Below are 17,584 nucleotides of genomic sequence, written 5' to 3' on the forward strand. Positions count from 1 at the left end.
TTCACACAACATTCGTCAAATTGTTACCCGTCAGATCGCTGCGAGGTAGAGGACGGTGGCCGCCTAGCGGCCGGGAGGCCGAACTAAGGCCGCGCTAGCTGCGCCGGTCGGCCGCCACGTGCTACGCGGAAGTGTAGCGGTCGTTATGTCACTGTCGCGGTGGGAAGACGCGAAGTCGCGCGCACGCAGATTCGCTGTGAACCGTCGAGGGCGGGGGGTGTCCGAGCGACGCGAGATTCGCGGGGATGTACGGCCAGGAACGATCGGTACTTCCGAGTGACGGTCGGCGAGAAACGACGGACGGCCCTCGGTCACGACGGTCGATATTCGTGCGCTCACTCACCGGAGGTCGACGGTGCTCACCGGACACGACGAGCGGAAGCCGGGGTAACGACGTTCTCAACGAGGACGCGAACGATCGAGCGCGACGCGTGTCCGCTCGCCATGCTTTCACCGCCCGGAGTCGCGCGCGTGGACCGACGGCTCGCTGCCCGTCGTCTGCTGCGTGATGTTGCGCGCGCAATTGTCCGCATGTAACGATATAGGTTACTGTTGCATCCGCTCTCGCGTGGATCTACGTGTTGGCACTCCGTTTACTTCCTTCCGTTTAGTTCCCTCTCGACATCTGAACGAGGACGTGCTCTCGACGTTGCCTTCGAGACGGCCAGGCTTTAGTTTAGCGTATACGAAACACTTGGCTGCTTTGTGGTCTCACGGATGTGTACGATGTACTTTATCGTAGGATTTAATGCATTTCTATGAGACATCGGGATTATCGTAAGGTTGTGTCGAAGGTCTGCCACGACCGAACACACGCGCGAAGCGAGGACGCACGGACTGAGGCCCGCCGTGTGTTTTATTGTACGCCGAATGCCCAGAAGCAGTCGGTAACGTCATCGTTCTTCAATTACCCTTCAGCCCCCTTTTCACGTATTGGATACGTTCGGAGAGACGCTGTATTTAGCGCTACCGTGTCATTCTAGCCTTGTTCTACGTGTCAAGAGTAATAAAGATAGAATGACGTAGCGTTAAATAGCGTGGATCGACACTAAGAATTTAAGCTCTAAGCCTTAAAAAATTGACCAATCACAGTCGACTATTCTCTTCGTATTCGATCGTGATTGGTGAATCTGTCAGAGTTTAGAGCTTAAAGTACCCATTGTAGACCGGAACTTACGGGTCTATTTTCTGCTCAACATTTTTCCTTTTTTCCCACTAAATCTCAAAAAAGAGATAAAAAGAGAACTGATACAAATCAGTGTAGGAACAGAAAAAATAGACTATATCAATGACTTGTTCAGAATCGATTCGGATCGGGGCGATTGATTATGTAATTTCACTTCGCACTTTCGAATCTTGTGCGAGTCGCTGACGAGCGTAGTTGTGTTTGTTAGGTGGTCTGCGCACGTGTCACGGATCCTTGGTTCGATTGAACCCACTTATTTTTGACAAAGTTGTTGTTGCCTTGACAGAACGCAAATTTAGAACCCTATCTTTTTCCGTATATTCGTTATTCCCGCTAATTCCTGGAACCATTATTGAGAGACACACGCTTTTATATTTTCTATATGTACATCGGGAGGGTCCCGTTAGCGTGATAGCGCACATCGGCCGGTGCCTTTCCGCTGGACCGCCAATTAGAAAATTTTATATTAAATTAGCCAATCACCTATGTGGGCTATCGGAGTCCTCCCTGCTCAACTGGTGCAGTGAAAAAGAACAGACCATATATAATATGTAAATTTTTTGAACCAGTGCAGCCATTATTGAGAAAGAAACGTGCCACAAATCTCTATTATGTCTGTGCTGAGGTAGCTAAACTAAATAATTACCATCCCGCTACGGGGCGCCATTTTCGAATGAAAAATCGAAGTAGTAGTAAGTCAACTCAGCAGCGAGTCAAACGATGTGTAAGTTAAGTGAAAATTTGCTATCTTTTTCAAAAACCGGCCACGTTCTAAGATATGTAAATTAAAAGGGAGAGTTCATACATTCAAATAATGTAAGCGTCATTCATGTGTGATATTTTGTACACATGCTGCACAACTTCACAAATTTCGTCACAAATTTTGGTCTCTGACGGATCTCGATTTACAATTATATAACAACGTAGGAAATAAACTTCATATTGGACAATATAACTTAAAATTAAAAACTTCACTTAAATTTGCCTCTGCTTTTGTCGGAAAAAACAGAGCTTATTAAATTTTACTTATTTTTTCCCGGAAAAAAAAATATATATTGAAATTTACCCATATATGACATTATATTCCTATTTGCCACTGTCTTATCTGTGGAATTCTGCTCCGAGACAGTCAGTCATCTGTGATCGAGACGAACGGATAAAAACGGTGATCATTTCAGACCGTAAGCCTTCATAATAAACTCTAATGAAAATGTATTAGGTTGGTGCATATGAAATGTCGGATTCTTAAGTGATTGTATAAAACTGTATATCTTTCTTCAAAAGCTGTTTATTCAATCAAAGTATGCTCCATTCGCTTCAATACACTTCTCCCAACGAGATTTTAAAGCGTAGATGCCTGTCTTAAAAAAATTTTGGTCTTTAGAATTAATAAACTCTGATATCGAGTTTTTTAGACTGTCTTCATTTTCATGGTGTTTGCCTCTTAAAAACAGCTCTAAATGCTTGAAAAAATGAAAATCGGTCGGCGAGAGATCCGGTGAATATGGTGGATGCTGCAAAACTTCATATTCCAGTTCGTTCAGTTTCGCAATTGTTTTGTGCGATGTGTGCGGCCGAGCGTTGTCATGGAGCAGTAGCGGGCCATGCCGATTCACAAGCGATGGGAGTACAATTTGGTGTCTCAATATCGTTGTATGGTCAACTTTCATCCTGATAGCAAGTTCCCTCGTGGATACGGCTGGATCCGCTTCCACTAGAGCCTTCAGGTCATCATTATTCACAGACGTTTTGGGTCTTCCGCGCGGCTCATTTTGCAGTGAAAAATCGCCAGTCCGAAATTTTTCGAACCAACGCTGCACTTTCCGATTGTTAACCGTATTCTCCCCAAACGCTTGGTTTATGTTGCGTGCAGCTTTTGCAGCACTATTACCAAGTTTGTACTCATATAAGAAAATGACGCGAATGTCGGCAGAATTCATATCGGTAATAAACTCAAAAGAAATAAAAAAGGGAAGACCTTCGAGAAAACCTATTTTGTTGAAATGAGTCTCTGGCAATGGACAATACGAGTATGAATGAGGTTATGCCAAATACAAAAGTATAACGAAAACAGGGAGGAAAACGTCCGCATGTAAAGAGAATGCGACATTTCATACGCACCAACCTAATATATTATACACTGAAAAAAAAATTGTGCTAAGGTAAAAATGCAAATACCTGGACACGTGGATTAACTCCGGACGTTCTTATTATTTTGGTTTTTGAGTGTGAATATTAAAGACTCCAGAACAATCACCGTGACTATCTTTGTTTTTGACTATCTTTGTTGACGTCAGAAACGAGAAAACGTGTCAAAGTTATTTGCATTATACTTTTAAATAAAAAGATACGTCCGTAAATTGACATTTGTAATCGATTCAGCACACTTGTAAAATTAGACGGATATTTTTGCTCGGACAATTAATAGTCATAAAATTAACGTAACAGAAATCATAATAAAAAATAGATTAAAAACGTAAGTTGCATTTTACACTAATTTGCGGCTATCTGCGAATTGTTCAGGTTAAAGGAAAGCATCCGGACATTTTCAGAAATATGCCGAATTGATCACGAGTATTACTGATAAGACTGTATTCCTTTACTTTCACATAAATTGTCATAATGTATGTAAAAAAAAAATATAACTTTCCTCGCTTCTAGTTATCAAAGAAGGATAATTATAGCGAATATTCAGGAGGCTTATCAATGTTGTTATCAATGCATGCTTAGGACGAAAGAGATAGCCGATTTATCTATGCAGAATATGTGGTGCAAACAAAGAGTTATTGAGTTATAAATTGAAACAGTCTTATCAGTTACACGATACAACTTTGAATTACCATTACGCCTTATTCGCAGAATTCTGTTTCAAGACAGTCAGTAGTTATTTGTCGACGATCACGAACGGGTGAAGACAGCGAGTCCGGTGAATTTTGAAGCACGGTAAGCTTCGTCAGTTTTTAACGAATCTCGTCGGCTCTCTAAATTTTTATGACGCTGCAAACAAATCATCGCACCGATGTTATCAATATCGCCGTGGATATATTTGGTTTTAATGCGTTTCGTATGATGTGGCCGATAAGAGAACTTGTTTTTGAATAATTCTTGAAAAATAAGTTCTCTTATGAAATGTTGGTTACATTTCCAGCCACATCAGGAAGAAAAGTGTTCAAATCGTGTTGAAGCTACACGCGTAACCGATAAACCTGTATGCGGGAATATTCTGTGAGCACTAGAAATCGGAGAAAGTAAACAGCGCATGACATTCAGACGTTTTGCAAAATTACAAGTCACCTGCCTCGAGAGAATTTCTTGTTGATTAATTTAACGCGCTTTCTGCGGTAAAACCATGTTACTCTTCGAGTACAGAGCAGAGTCATCGCGATTATCGTTCAGTAGCTGCATCGTTTTTGTAATTAATTTAAAAATACTCATTGTATCTCGCGTATTATCGCATGCACGCTCTGACTTTTACTCTTCCCGCGCGCAAGCGAATATATTATGCAATAATAATAATAATATCACACAAATATTATGCAATAATAATAATATCACACAACTGAAACTAATCTTGACGGTGCTATAAACGCATAGATACTATCACACTATCCGTTATCACGCAACAAATATCGCTTTATCGTTAGATAACCGTGTTAGGCTAGTTTTTGAAATCATTTATATCGATCGTGTTGAAATTATGAGTTAAAAATACGAGCACTCTACATATTTATGCAGATCTTTTCGCTATAACAGCGTTGCCATCCAGTCACCGGAATAATTAAGTGAAACAGCAACTAGATTCTGGGCGGAAAGGTGACAGTGATTTTTCAGATGTCAAAATAGTGACAAAAAGTGACATTTTTTGTAAAATTCTGAAAACAGCTAGCGCCACTCGAGCAGAAACGCAACGCTTACTCACACCTTCCTCAGTTTATCTATATATATATATATGGAAAGAGAGAGAGAATTCTTTTTATAGAACGGTTTGAAAGTTCATACAAGGAATGACCAAGGACACGGACAATACACAAGTTCGCTTTCGGAGTTTTATTAAAAGAGGCGGCAAAAATATATATAGAATATATTTTATAAGTATAACGGCAGTTCAGAAAAAAAAGTGACTACAGTGGCCCGTTTTGGACGATAGTAAGTTTTTTATTGATTTATCAAAAAAAAAGGTGATTTCAGCGACTGGATGGCAGCGTTGCTGGAATTTATTTTCGCTAAACGAAAATTCACGACGAAACGTCGTCACTTTCGTTACATTATAGTTGCAAAATATCCTAGTTGCGAAATCCACTCGATCATGCAACCGGTCATTGGTCTTTATTGACTTTAATCTTCCCGTGAATTGTCCATCAAAAAACCTTGATCGGTTCAGGTTTAGCCCTTCCTCTAATTCGACAAGATAATCCGAAGAAGATGGCAGCGTACGTGTGTGTCGAAGACTACGAGAGATACGCTCTGAAGCATCTACCTCCTTTTGTGAGGGATTACTACAAAAGCGGCGCGGGGTCGGAGTACAGTGTAAAATTGAACAAGGAGGCATTCAACAAGTGAATTTACGGAATTGTAGCGAATTTCCTCTCGAAAGAAAGTAACGTGGAACGTTCGATTTCGATTGATATCAAGTATATCTGAACGTAATGGCGTTATGCACGTTCTTTCCGAACGTTTTTGTTGCAAAAATACAGTTGTTCACAGTCCGTCTGGTTAGAGTTGTAATCATGAGCGTAGTCGAGAGAAGGGGGAGGGGGATAGGAAATGTTTGCCCACACCCAAGTTTTGGCAAAGGAGAAACGATTTAATTATGAAAATGATAAAAGTAAAGAAATGTAACTGATACATTACAATTTACATTCTAAAACAAAAACGCTACGGTATATATTCGGTAATAAATTATTGCCTCCTCCCCTTCCTGACTGAAATCCTGGCTAGCTCGTGACTACAATTGCGGAAAATTCAAGTTGAAATATTCGATGGTCCTAGAAAATGTTTTACGTACTTTCGGGGAAGTTCGTACACAGGTCTTGTCGCAATTTATCTTACAACGATCACCGATGCGATTATTAAAAATTCTTAATTATGTTCTCGCAGATATAGAATACGTCCCAGATTTTTGCGGGACGTGTCCGAAAGGGACATAAGCACGACGGTGTTGGGTCAGAAAGTTTCGATGCCCCTGGGAGTCGCACCCACCGCGATGCAACGCATGGCTCACCCCCATGGAGAATGCGCTAACGCAAGGGGTAAGTCAACATTTTGTTTTAAAGCTCCTGTGTGTGTGTGTGTATCCTCGTCGAGGCTATCTTATTTGTAACGTCAGAAGCGAGAAACATACGTCAATAAAAAGATATGCCCGCAAAACGACACTTGTGATCGATTCGACACGTTTGAAATACTTGGAACACTTTTCTTCCGCTCGAATAATCAATAAATAAATAGAAAATAATCAATAAATAGTTGTAAAATTAACGTGACAAAATCACGAGAAAAGATAGATTAAAAAGAAAAGTTGCATGTTGTTAATTTTACGATTATTCATTGATTGTTAGAACAGAAGGAAAGTTTTCAGAATATTTTGCAAGTGTGCTGAATTAATCACAAGCATCATATTGTGAGTATATCTTTTTATTTGAACGTGTATCGCGAGAATTCTGTGCACGTGTTTTCTCGCTTCTGACGTCACCAAGCAAGACGGCAGGCCTCGAGTATTCCTTAAATATTGTGCCGCGAAGGATCGATGTGACGTGAGGTGGGGAGCGGTTGTTGGTCGACTGCGACGTTTCGTCGCGTAAAATTCACCACCAGGGGTTCGGGGCTGGCGTTTATTTGAGAACATAAGGTGGGAGGGTTCAATACAAACTTTTATTAAATCATACATAAATAGTCGTTACAAAAATAGTCGTAATAATCAAAGATTAGCCCCGACACCGACGATCACAGACAGTTTAACAATTCCTTTCCGCTTGCCGTTCCGTATTTATTAAAGATCCGCGCTTGAACGTAAACGAAAACACCGACAGAGATGTAACGAATCGATATTTCAAATTGATCTTGTTGTCTAAATTCATTTCAACGGGTCTCCCGCGCTCGATTTCAATCGGACATAAATACCCCGTAGAATAATCCGCGATAAGAAGCAATCGCGCGAAAGTGATCGTTCATTTGAGTATTTCCTCGGATAATCCATATCCATTTCTTCGATATCCGATCAAAAGAAGTATGTATTGAACGATACCAAGGCGAATCATATACGTTATCTATTTCCTAACATGCTTATTGTGTGACAATACATCCCTCTTGTCGAAAAAGATACATCTACGCAGAAGAAAAGGTTCATGTGGATGTAGTTTTTCTTTTAGTATTACTTAAAGAAAATATTTTGTTTTCAGTAAAAAAAAAATTCATTTCATCGCATATTAAATATTGTTTCACCGAAACGAAAAGAAGTTCTTCAATATGTTTCTAACATAATGTTACTTCTCCCCAATATTGTATCCCTGTGACAACCATTGCGATGTTTGGATGAAAATATAAGAGAAATGTGTTTGAGGAACCAAACAATCCCGTTTGTTGAAACGAACATTCGGGTCGTTCTATTCCAAATATGTTTCGGTTAAAGAAATTCTGTTAAATTCAAAGAAATCCTTTTCTCGCGTGCTTCAAGTTATCCTGCAATCTGTTGACAACACGTACAAATTGGAGGATCACCTCCGTTTTGAAAGTAATCCGCTCGTAATATTTGTTTATACGATTAAACAATTAATCATTTATGTTACTGATGTAGACTTATGTAGACTAATAATAATGGAATGAATCGTTATAAGTATTATATAAATCGCATTCGCGATCTCTCGGCGGAGCGGTCTGAGATACACCGCTCGTCTTACCGCGACTTACACTATAGTACAAATGAAACGTCAGTCCTGTTTAATAAGCGATATTAAAAGGACATAGGACAGCGGCTGTCGTAACATTAATTTGAGCGAAGGGGCGAACTTATATACGTTAAAATCGTTACGATTCACACGTCGTACTTACTAAGTGTAGCTATATAATGTAAGGCACGATAGAGCGCTTATGCGATATGTGTCGAGTCATATTGGTCGCGATACGAAGACGCTCGCTATCCCAGAGTCCAGTCCAACGATCTTGCCGAGGAACGAAAATTTCGCCCTACGCTACGTGCTGAAAATGATTCGACGCTCTCGCGATCGATTCTACCTCTCTCTCGTGATCGATCGCTGAGATACCGGGTGCGGTGTGTCGGTTGCTCAAATCGAGAATTTGCGATGACTAGTTACCAGGAATATACATGTATAAATGGATCGCTCGTGGGGTTTCCATACAAGTGGGAGCCCCAACGCGAGGAGTCTATTGGCGAAACTTTATGGCAGTGTGAGGGAAGAGATTCTCTCTCTCTCTCTCTTTCACTTGAGCTTGGGTCCTATGTTCTCCCAATTGTTGATGGCCTTCATGCTGACCTGCTCTATCCGCCACTTCTGCGTGGCCGACGACTTGTCGCAGGCGGTCGCGTAGACCCTCTTGCTGGCCGGGTCGGCGTCCAAGCAGCGGGACGAGTAACCGTGCATCAGCCACTGCTTCTCGACATCGTAACGCCACAACTGATTGCCCTGCTTCCCGTGGCAGGGATACAGGCTGACCGGCGCTTTCTCCTCGCCCCTCGACACGTCCAGGCAATCCGTGCGGTCCTTCGGCCTGATGTCCTTGTGCCAGGTCAGCCGGAACTCCTGCTCCCCGGACACCCTCGGGTTGTCCTTCATGCAGGTGTCCACTACGACGAGCTCGTCCCTCTTCCGCTTCTTCGAGTCCAGGCAGAGGTCGGTCGCTCCCATGTTCCGGATCTCGCCCGAGGCGAAGTCGTCCGGCTCGATCGGCGGGTAAACCTCCACGAGATCGAAGGCTATGTTCTTGATGAACCAGTTGAACGGTTTGCAGTGTAACTTCGCCCGCAGGGCCTTCTGCTCCGACAGATCTCCGGGATCCAGGGCGCGCATGTGCGGCCGCCTCTTGTAGATGTACTCCGCGTATTCGTCCATCCATACCTCGGCGACCCTCTTGTAATTCTTGCCGAGGAAGTCACCGCGACCCGGGTTGGGGAATGGCGGGAACTTCCGGTAGATGTGGCCGACTCGGGAGCAGGGCGCGTCGTACATGTGCCCGCCGCACTGCCAGATCTTGAAGGAGAGTTCGTATTGCTCGCCGCCCCAAATGTCCAGGCCCGGGTCGTAGCCGCCGAGCTCCCAGAAGAACTTGGTGCTGATGGCGAACAGACCGCCGGCCATGATCGGGCTTTTGAAGGGTTCAGCGGGTCTCTTCAGGTCCTCTGGCAACAGCGGCAACCGCTTGTAGTACAATTCCCAGTCGAAGGCGCCACGAGCGCCCTCGTCCTGAGCTCTGTACTCGAAGGTCTCGTAAGCTATCACGTCGATGAACGGGCAGACGCAGGTCTTGGAGTCCTGCGCGATCGGCTCCAACAGCGGCGGCAGCCAGTTCACGTTGGCTTCACTGTGCGAGTCCAGGAACACCAACACCTTCGCTCGGGCTTTCTTCGCGCCCGCCAGCCGACCCCTGATCAATCCCGAGCGTCTCGGTAACCGTACGATCGTTACCTTCGGCAAGTTCCTGTCGACGTAGTCGTCCAGCTTCTTCTTCAGCTCCACCTTCGTGCTGGCATCGTCCACCAGTATGATCTCTTCCAGGAGAGAGGGCGGCGAGCGGTTGATCACGCTCCAGCAAGTCCGCAGCAGCGTGCTGAAGTGCTCGTTGTGGAAGGACACTATCACAGAGACCGGGTCTAGGTTCTTCAGGTATTTCTTCTTCCTACAGTCCGGATGGCGAATGTCAGGCACCGATCGATTCACGGAGATCTCGTCGCTGAGAGCTGCGTTGAATCCGTTTACTTGGTACAGTTTCTCCTTCAGCGCGTCGAGCGACGGGGAAAGGAAGGCTGGCCTCCCGTGTTCTCCCATTCCGCTTCGCTTGTTCTCCGCTTCGATCTTCTTGTAGTCATGCCAGTCGATTTTGTCATCCAGATCCTAGGAAATATATATTCGAATTAGCAACGAGAAATAGTTTCGTGAATCTTTCGTTCGGCATCTCCGTTCTTTATTCATATAACTATACTTACAGACCCAACATCCTAAACTCACTTTTATCGATAAAAGTGTCTAGAAGATTTTGAGACAAATGATACTAATATGTGCAACGCATAATTTTTTATTCCCTTTTCACCAAAATTGCGGCTATTTTTTTAAAACAAACAAAAGTGCTGAGACTATAAATAATTTTGCTACAACGACAAACAAGATCCGTGCGATCGCGAGAGAAGACCCAAATCGTTCGGGCGCGCGGTCGCTCTCGTACGCTCCTGAACGCCGGAGGAATGCGAGAGAGAGAGAGATAAAGAGAGGCCGGGATGCAACCGAGAACTCGTTTGTTAACCGCTGCATACGAAGAAAGTAGGTTTCCGAGAGGCACATGAAGGTCGATCGAAACGGCGCATCATAACCGGTACGTACGTGATAATACGCGACGCGTTCGGATTCCCCGAGAGTCGCGAGAACGACCGATTGATGTAAGGCCCTCCTCCTCGCGCGTTTCCACACCGCAGGAAATTGCATCTAGGCGAAATTGAAACCAGTTCCGACACTCTCGCTCATGACCGGTGCGAGGAAATTGAAATCAACGTTATCGCCGATTTCCACTCTCCGTTGACGCGGACGTAGACGGACAATCGAGGGATATCACAGGTATTCTCTCTCTCTCTCTCTCTCTCTTTCTTTCTTTCTTTCGGATCCCGCTTGGTAAATACCTGATTCGGACGCTCGTCGTTCTCCCGGTGGCCGTCGCCGGGGCTGCGGGGGCCGACGGCGACCGCCGCGATCAGTGTGTCGAGCGGCGTCGAGAGCTGACGGTTAGACGGCGCCCGCATGTAACGGAACACGACGACGGTGAGGAACACCGTGAACGCCGCCAGGAAGGAGAACTTGATCAGACTGATCACGTTTCGCCTCATCTTCGCGGGAGAGTCATGACGGGGTGTGCGCGCTCGTTCTCTCTCTCTCTCTCTCTCTCTCTCACGAGGACGACTTAACCTCACTTCGCGCTTTAACCCCTTCCGCGCACGGTGACAAGCACACGGCGTGATAACGGTGTGACAACGTCATTTGTCGTTGATCACACCGACCGATTTTTCTCAGCGAGCGAACCGCTGATTTCCGCTTATCACGCGTCGTGATAATTGCTACCGGCGGGGCACGATATGCACGCACGAAAGGGAGAGCGTAGACGACGTGCGGCGACACGCACAAACGACACGCGCAACTGTCACGCGACGACTGAGACGAAACGAGCCGGAGAGAGAGGAATCCTTTCAGCAGCAGCGCCAGCAGCGGAGAACTCGTTCCTCTCTCTCTCTCTCTCTCTCTGTCGTCTCGCGCTTCTAACTTGGCGCGATCTCACTTGCGTTTTTGCACCTGTGCGAACCTTAACGGTTCCGCTCGGTCGACATCAATCGCGATGTAATGAGCGTGCTGAATAAGGCTGGAAATAATAAGACAGGGCAATACGACCGAGGAATTCGAGGGAAACATCGATCATGTCGGAGCATGTTCGTTAGTCCAGGGTTCATTTGTCATGGAAAGGACGGTGTTTTTTTGCGAGAAAAATATTCTGAAGTGACCGTTGCCGCACCAACAGCTCAATTTGCCGCCTTGTTCATCGTTTTTGCTGCGGCGTAATCCGCAATCCTCAAGTTTATCTTGTTTGATGCAAGCTCAATGGAAAATACGTTTACGACTAAACGCTCATGATAAAGATAGAGTACGAGGAGGAAGTGCACTTGTTTCTTGTATCTGTTATATATCCGTGTTTCAGCGAGAAACCTTCTACAGGTGTTACGAATAATATATGCGTGTAGCAATGACAGGTTGATCGTTACGTATGTTGCATGCAGCTTGTGTAACGTAACCGTCGTGTGCAGATAAAACCGGTTAGAAACCCGAGTCTAAAATTAGCACGAATATTAATGTAATAATACGATCGATTCTGTGAATTTAATCGTTCAGAATAATTGAAGCGAAATGAAAGAATTGCTGCGGAATAAAATCGGTGAAATTAGTCGACTCGATTCTTGCAAATCGGACGCGGGCGAATTTCCAATCAATTTAACGGCATCGATCAACCCGGATAGCCGTTCGACATTTAACCTAGACACTATTAGACTATTCGCTCTATTCCAGCTAATTTAGCAATGATTACGTCGTCTTTTCGCATGACGTCTTGAGCGGACAATTATTTCCGCTTTGTCAATTTGCAGCCGCTCAGGCAGCAGGAACGATCTTTATACTGTCGACGATATCGACGAGCAGCATAGAAGAAGTGGCGAAAGCGGCGCCGACTGGCATCAAATGGTTCCAGCTTTACGTTTATCGCGACAGGAACGTTACGTTAAATTTAATCAAGCGCGCCGAACGTTCCGGGTTCAAAGCATTAGTTCTCACCGTCGACGCGCCTCTGTTTGGTGACAGACGCGCCGATGTAAGAAATAACTTCATGTTGCCGAGCCATCTGAGGTATTTCAAATGTTTACAAGTAACTAGCGAGACTATCCTAATAACACAAATTCATTAGCGATACATTCGTCCAATGTTGGTTATATCAGCATTCATTAGACGAATATTGACCAATATAAAATCAGCCGGACAGCCAAACTTGCAAAAGCAGATTTTGCGCGCAATATCTGTTATAAATTTTGTCGACAGCTTCCTAACAGGAATATAACTGGATTTGCTAGCAAAGCATAATAACACACGGAGAAAACAAATTTTGCTGGAACAACAAATGTTTGCCAATATAGTGACAGAAAAAAGAGATTTGGTTAGACAGCAAAAAATTTGCTATCGTGCCCTGTTGGCGAATCCTATTATATTCCTGTTAGCAAACTGTCGATAAATTTTATAACAGATACTACTCGAAATCTGCTTTTCCAAATTTCGCTGATTTACATATTGGGCGATAACATTCACACAATTCGTCCAATAAATGTCAATATAATTAATATTGGACCAATGTATGGAAACTATGAATTGTGTTGCTAGAGTAATAGAATTTCGTAGGTTAAGATTTTAATCACCTATCCCTGGAACTAAGTGACACTTATAGATAATATATTATGTATATATACTCCGTTTCAGATATGCAAATTTCGAAGGTGACTTGTCGCAACGGATAACTTCCGTCGTGAAGAGCGACTCAAACCTTAACGAATATGTCACCGAGCTGTTCGACTCTTCCCTCACTTGGGAAGATATAACATGGTTGAAAAGGTATTCACGCTGATATCGCCGTACGCTTTTCTTATCTGGGCAGCGCCGGATCTATTATCGCGGTTTATTTCATCGAGCAAATCGATATGATCAAGGTTGATTTGTTGCAGTATCACAAAGCTGCCGATAATTCTCAAGGGAATTCTGACGATAGAAGATGCACGTTTGGCCGTGGAAAACGGGGCTAACGGTATTATCGTGTCAAATCATGGTGCACGCCAGATAGACACTGTCCCAGCCACGGTCGGTCCCGTTCTTGTGCTTAAAACAATTTAGGAATTACATTGAACAGCATCGAATATCGTTAGAAATAAATAATTCAATATTCAGGGGTGCATCAGTAAGCGAAATATTGAGGCCAACATTTGCATTTGCAGATTGAAGCTTTGCCAGAAATCAGTAGAGGAGTGGGGGACAAGATCGAAGTCTACATGGACGGAGGGGTGACGCAGGGTATCGACGTGTTTAAAGCCTTGGCACTTGGTGCAAAAATGGTAAGAATGCATTGAGCGACTTGCGAAAATATTCAGATCATATCGTGCATGCGTGTACTTTGTTGTGTTCGTGTCTTCGTTCATCGACCAACTGTTTCTCAGGTATTCTTTGGCAGACCGATGCTGTGGGGTTTGACGTACGATGGCGAGAGAGGCGCCAACGAGGTTCTCAAACTTATGAGAAAAGAAATCGACTTGACTTTTGCATTGAGTGGCAAGTTACAGCGAATGTTAATTTTTCATATTGACCTGTATTATGAACTTTTTTTTTGTCGATAAGAATGGTCTTTAAAAGCAATTTAGGAAACTGGATTAATTGAGAAGTTATGTTTAAAGCACTTTTACCGATAAAAGAGACTTCAGGATACAGGCCATTAATTTCTTCCTTATCAGATTGTTGATCAGTAGTTTAATAAATGTCTTTTTTTTAGGTTGCGCATCTATAAAAGATGTTACACCAGATATGGTGGTTCACGAGTCGTTTTATTATCGTCTGTGAAAATATATTTTACTCGATGTAGAATTAACACAGTACTATTTATGTTAGTAACTATTATTAGCAACCCCTATGAATTTATGAACATTCATTTTTTTATTTTTACCTGAAATATAAACATCTACGTTCACACATGAACATTTATACACACGAACCATATACATATGACTATAAATAAAAAATAAGAGGAAACCTAAATCGAATTTCTTTCGATTATCCTAAAGATATATTAATAAGTGACTAATAAGTGATTAAGATGTATACAAATGGATTTCATCCACCTGTATATTTAAATATATACCCAAAAATAAAGAAAAGAAAAAGAAATACGCAATTATTCTTTATAAATGAATTGCTATTCCAGAAAAGTTTTAGTTATTGTATTTATGTTAGAGTTATAGTAATTTTAATTATAAATTTAATTATAAATATGGGTGGGTCGATATTAAGTTGTAGAATATATCACAGTTTTACTGTGAAATCTCGAGTATGAGTGCGTGTGTGTTTTTTTTTTGCAAATGTTGGTAATACTATTTATGTTATGTTATTTAGGACGAGTGAGTGAATGCATGAATGTCGGTTGGTACGAGCTGAGCAGCAACGGCTATCGCGAGCGAAAACCGCGAAATTTTTTACTGGATCGTTGGGTGGACGCGTACGTATTATGAGGGAGGGGTGAGTTGCGGGAAATACTCCTACAACCCGCGGGTACATGCATGTTCTTTGGCGTTGCGATCGCGCACCATACCATGGGAGAAAGAGTATCTCGTGTTTTTTCGAGATATTCGGACGTAAGGAGGGTCGAATTCGGGCTAACGTGGACTGACATCACGCGGAGGATGGGGGAATTTGTTGGTATGGGGATTCACATCACGAAGGGGAGTGACGTCATGCGCGCGGGGACCGATGTTAGGTACTGTGTTACCGACAGTATGTCTGTATTGTTGTATTACCATCGTTACCCTCCTCCAGCGATCGATATTTCTCCATCAGTCGGTAAATGGATACCACCGGCGGCCCACGTTCGATCGCCCATGGCGGTCCGCCCTTCACCCGCGATCTTTTCCGCGTTATCTTTTACGTTAAATCCGATTGTATTAAATTAAGTTACACGAATTACATTTTTTTACTTTAATCTTCACCTTGTATTTGCATTATTCCAATAATACTGGTTTATAAAAGTTTGTTTAATGTTAACCCATATATCTCATTGTTTAACTTTAGCTGACCCTTTCATCATTTAAATATTGTATCTTTTACAACGATTTTTCTCATCAATTTATTACTATTATTCATACGTGTGAGAAACAAATTATGTTATTAGTATAATTAATAAACTGTTTTATTCAAAATGCTCCGAATTTCACCAAGTTGTTAAAATTATTCATTCATTTCCTTTCAATTACTTAAATCTAAATTCCCCTCTCAACACTCTCATATGGTCCTATTCCAGGTAAAGAGATTAAGTTCTTTGACCTAAAGAGCCTCTGAGCTGTTCGTAGCCATAATTGAAAAGAAGAAGATGGCGTTGGAGTAGGAGACAGGCGTTAGAGTAATTCATAGACCCAACTGAGAAGAAGAAGAAGAAGAGAAGGAGAAGAAGATTGTGGAGGTCATGCATTTTGACAGTTTGTTATGGCTTCTGCTTGCAGGACGTGGTAACGTTTTCCACGTAGCAGAAGTTCGCGCGGTAGCTAATAAACTTCTAGTTCTTACCGAAAAACGACATGTTGATTGGCTACCGCGTCAACTTCCGCCGCGCGGCAAGCGTTGCCGTCTCCTGTGGACATAAGCCATTAAAAACAACCGACGCGATAGTCGACTTATCGAATCGCGACAATTGTGATACGTTGGATTTCTGCTTGCTCCGTAGAAAGTAATTAGTCAGCTTCTACACAAGAACTAAAAAATGAGAAGAAATATATGTGTAACAAGAACGATAAACATATAATGTGTTATGTGAATCAATCTATATTACACCATTATTTAATAATAAGTACCGATTCGAAAAAATTAACATTAATTATCGGTTTTTGATTCGTGCAATCTTTGAAGAAATTGTCCCTTCGTTAACGTGAGCTGCCCGAAGAATGTATTCGATATGGACAAAGACAGTTTTACCATTTTACCGAGCCGCTGCCAAAACTCAAAGTCACCTATTAGCCTGTTATCGTGAGCTCGCTCAAGAAGTTGCTGTAGAATCAGTACGATCTGACAAAATCAAACTTTATCTATTTAAAAAAAAAAAACCCCAAACAACATCCTTGTCAGAATGAAAACTTTAATAACATTTTTTTGAAGAAATATTTTTTTTTAAGAAACATTTAAATATCTTATAAATTATGTCCACAAGCCATCTTATAATCATCATCATATCAGAAGTATCTACTAAGGGAACTTTTTAAGGTATCTCATTTAAGGGTTTTTGAAAATGTTATCTTTATAATATCATGCCAAATCATATCAGTTTGAATTTTCATGAAATGTATTATTATGTTATATAATTTCTAAGCCATCATTATACACATGCACTGAAACATTATTTGCTGTGAAATGTTCAGAAACCATATAATATGAGAAATCTGTATGCTTTCTTTTAAGAAAACTATTATGTATACTTATATCAGGAACATGACATTCACTAAAAACTATTCTATAACATTCACTAAAGCCCATGGCTACATAAGTAAAATTTGCAAAAAAGAATAATTTAAAATAAGACCAGACTCTAAGAAACTATTTCTGACATAAAAACCACATTACAAAAATCAATTTTATAGCAAATTTTTATGAAAAATTTATTAAATATTGATTGTAGTCAAAACTGATTATGTCAATTAATTCTATGGAAAAAGAATCAAAAACGAATCATGTGTAATATTTTCTCATATTGCGCGTTTTCCATTTATGCGAAATGAAAAATAATAAATATCATAATTTATCGAAACTCGTTCTTGTCCATGGCTACATCAACAAGAAAAAAGTAATTGGAAATAGGATCGAAGCATGAGAAACCGTCTTTGGTATAAAAAGCGCATTATAAAAATCAATTTTA

At 42.1% G+C, this 17,584-nt stretch overlaps 4 protein-coding genes across 8 annotated transcripts in view; 2 read left to right on the forward strand and 2 right to left on the reverse strand.

Annotated features, from left to right (window-relative positions):
• The window catches only part of LOC106751802 (glycerol kinase), a 15,207-nt gene extending 14,531 nt beyond the window's left edge, over positions 1-676 (reverse strand). Inside the window, exon 1 of one of the 2 annotated variants that reach the window (XM_014632962.1) lies at positions 551-676. The gene's annotated coding sequence lies outside the window, so the exon portion shown is untranslated. Of the gene's footprint in view, positions 1-343; positions 509-550 lie in introns of those variants that run through there. The other variant, XM_014632961.1, reaches the window with a different exon arrangement.
• LOC106751804 (peroxisomal (S)-2-hydroxy-acid oxidase GLO1) lies at positions 672-14,662 on the forward strand. 4 transcript variants are annotated; one of them, XM_014632967.1, is made up of 10 exons: positions 672-2,367; positions 4,046-4,129; positions 5,568-5,742; positions 6,284-6,435; positions 12,531-12,786; positions 13,408-13,539; positions 13,650-13,782; positions 13,917-14,033; positions 14,136-14,247; positions 14,465-14,662. In XM_014632967.1, exons 3-10 carry the CDS (start codon positions 5,609-5,611, stop codon positions 14,530-14,532), a joined length of 1,104 nt encoding a protein of 367 aa, XP_014488453.1. In that variant the 5' UTR covers positions 672-2,367; positions 4,046-4,129; positions 5,568-5,608; the 3' UTR covers positions 14,533-14,662. The 4 variants fall into 4 exon arrangements, with proteins under 4 accessions (XP_014488453.1, XP_014488456.1, XP_014488452.1 ...); XM_014632970.1 differs by lacking the exon at positions 5,568-5,742; XM_014632966.1 differs by lacking the exon at positions 4,046-4,129 and having other exon boundaries at positions 680-721.
• LOC106751803 (N-acetylgalactosaminyltransferase 6-like) lies at positions 7,033-11,687 on the reverse strand. The gene is made up of 2 exons (XM_014632965.1): positions 11,025-11,687; positions 7,033-10,248 (listed from the first exon to the last, which is right to left on the reverse strand). The coding sequence occupies exons 1-2, from the start codon at positions 11,226-11,228 to the stop codon at positions 8,620-8,622; spliced, it is 1,833 nt and encodes a 610-aa protein (XP_014488451.1). The 5' UTR covers positions 11,229-11,687; the 3' UTR covers positions 7,033-8,619.
• A 1,957-nt stretch (positions 14,663-16,619) lies between the features above and the next one.
• LOC106751751 (pyruvate dehydrogenase E1 component subunit alpha, mitochondrial-like) overlaps positions 16,620-17,584 on the forward strand; it is a 3,745-nt gene continuing 2,780 nt past the window's right edge. The window contains exon 1 of the mRNA XM_014632805.1: positions 16,620-16,733. Within this exon, the coding sequence (XP_014488291.1) occupies positions 16,620-16,733 (114 nt within the window). The remainder of the gene's footprint in view (positions 16,734-17,584) is intronic.

This window comes from Dinoponera quadriceps, unplaced genomic scaffold (assembly GCF_001313825.1).
Source record: "Dinoponera quadriceps isolate SergipeBrazil2010 unplaced genomic scaffold, ASM131382v1 scaffold179, whole genome shotgun sequence".
In the NCBI taxonomy this organism is placed as follows: Eukaryota; Metazoa; Arthropoda; class Insecta; order Hymenoptera; family Formicidae; genus Dinoponera; species Dinoponera quadriceps.

Excerpts from the sequence above, each read along its gene's own strand:
- LOC106751804 (XM_014632966.1), top strand. Across the intron at positions 5,743-6,283 it reads AACAAGGAGGCATTCAACAA|ATATAGAATACGTCCCAGAT; the intron begins GTGAATTTACGG and ends ATGTTCTCGCAG. Across the intron at positions 12,787-13,407 it reads ATGTTGCCGAGCCATCTGAG|ATATGCAAATTTCGAAGGTG; the intron begins GTATTTCAAATG and ends ACTCCGTTTCAG.
- LOC106751803 (XM_014632965.1), bottom strand. The coding sequence starts at position 11,228 with ATGAGGCGAAACGTGATCAGTCTGATCAAGTTCTCCTTCCTGGCGGCG. Across the intron at positions 10,249-11,024 it reads ACGACGAGCGTCCGAATCAG|GATCTGGATGACAAAATCGA; the intron begins GTATTTACCAAG and ends TATATTTCCTAG.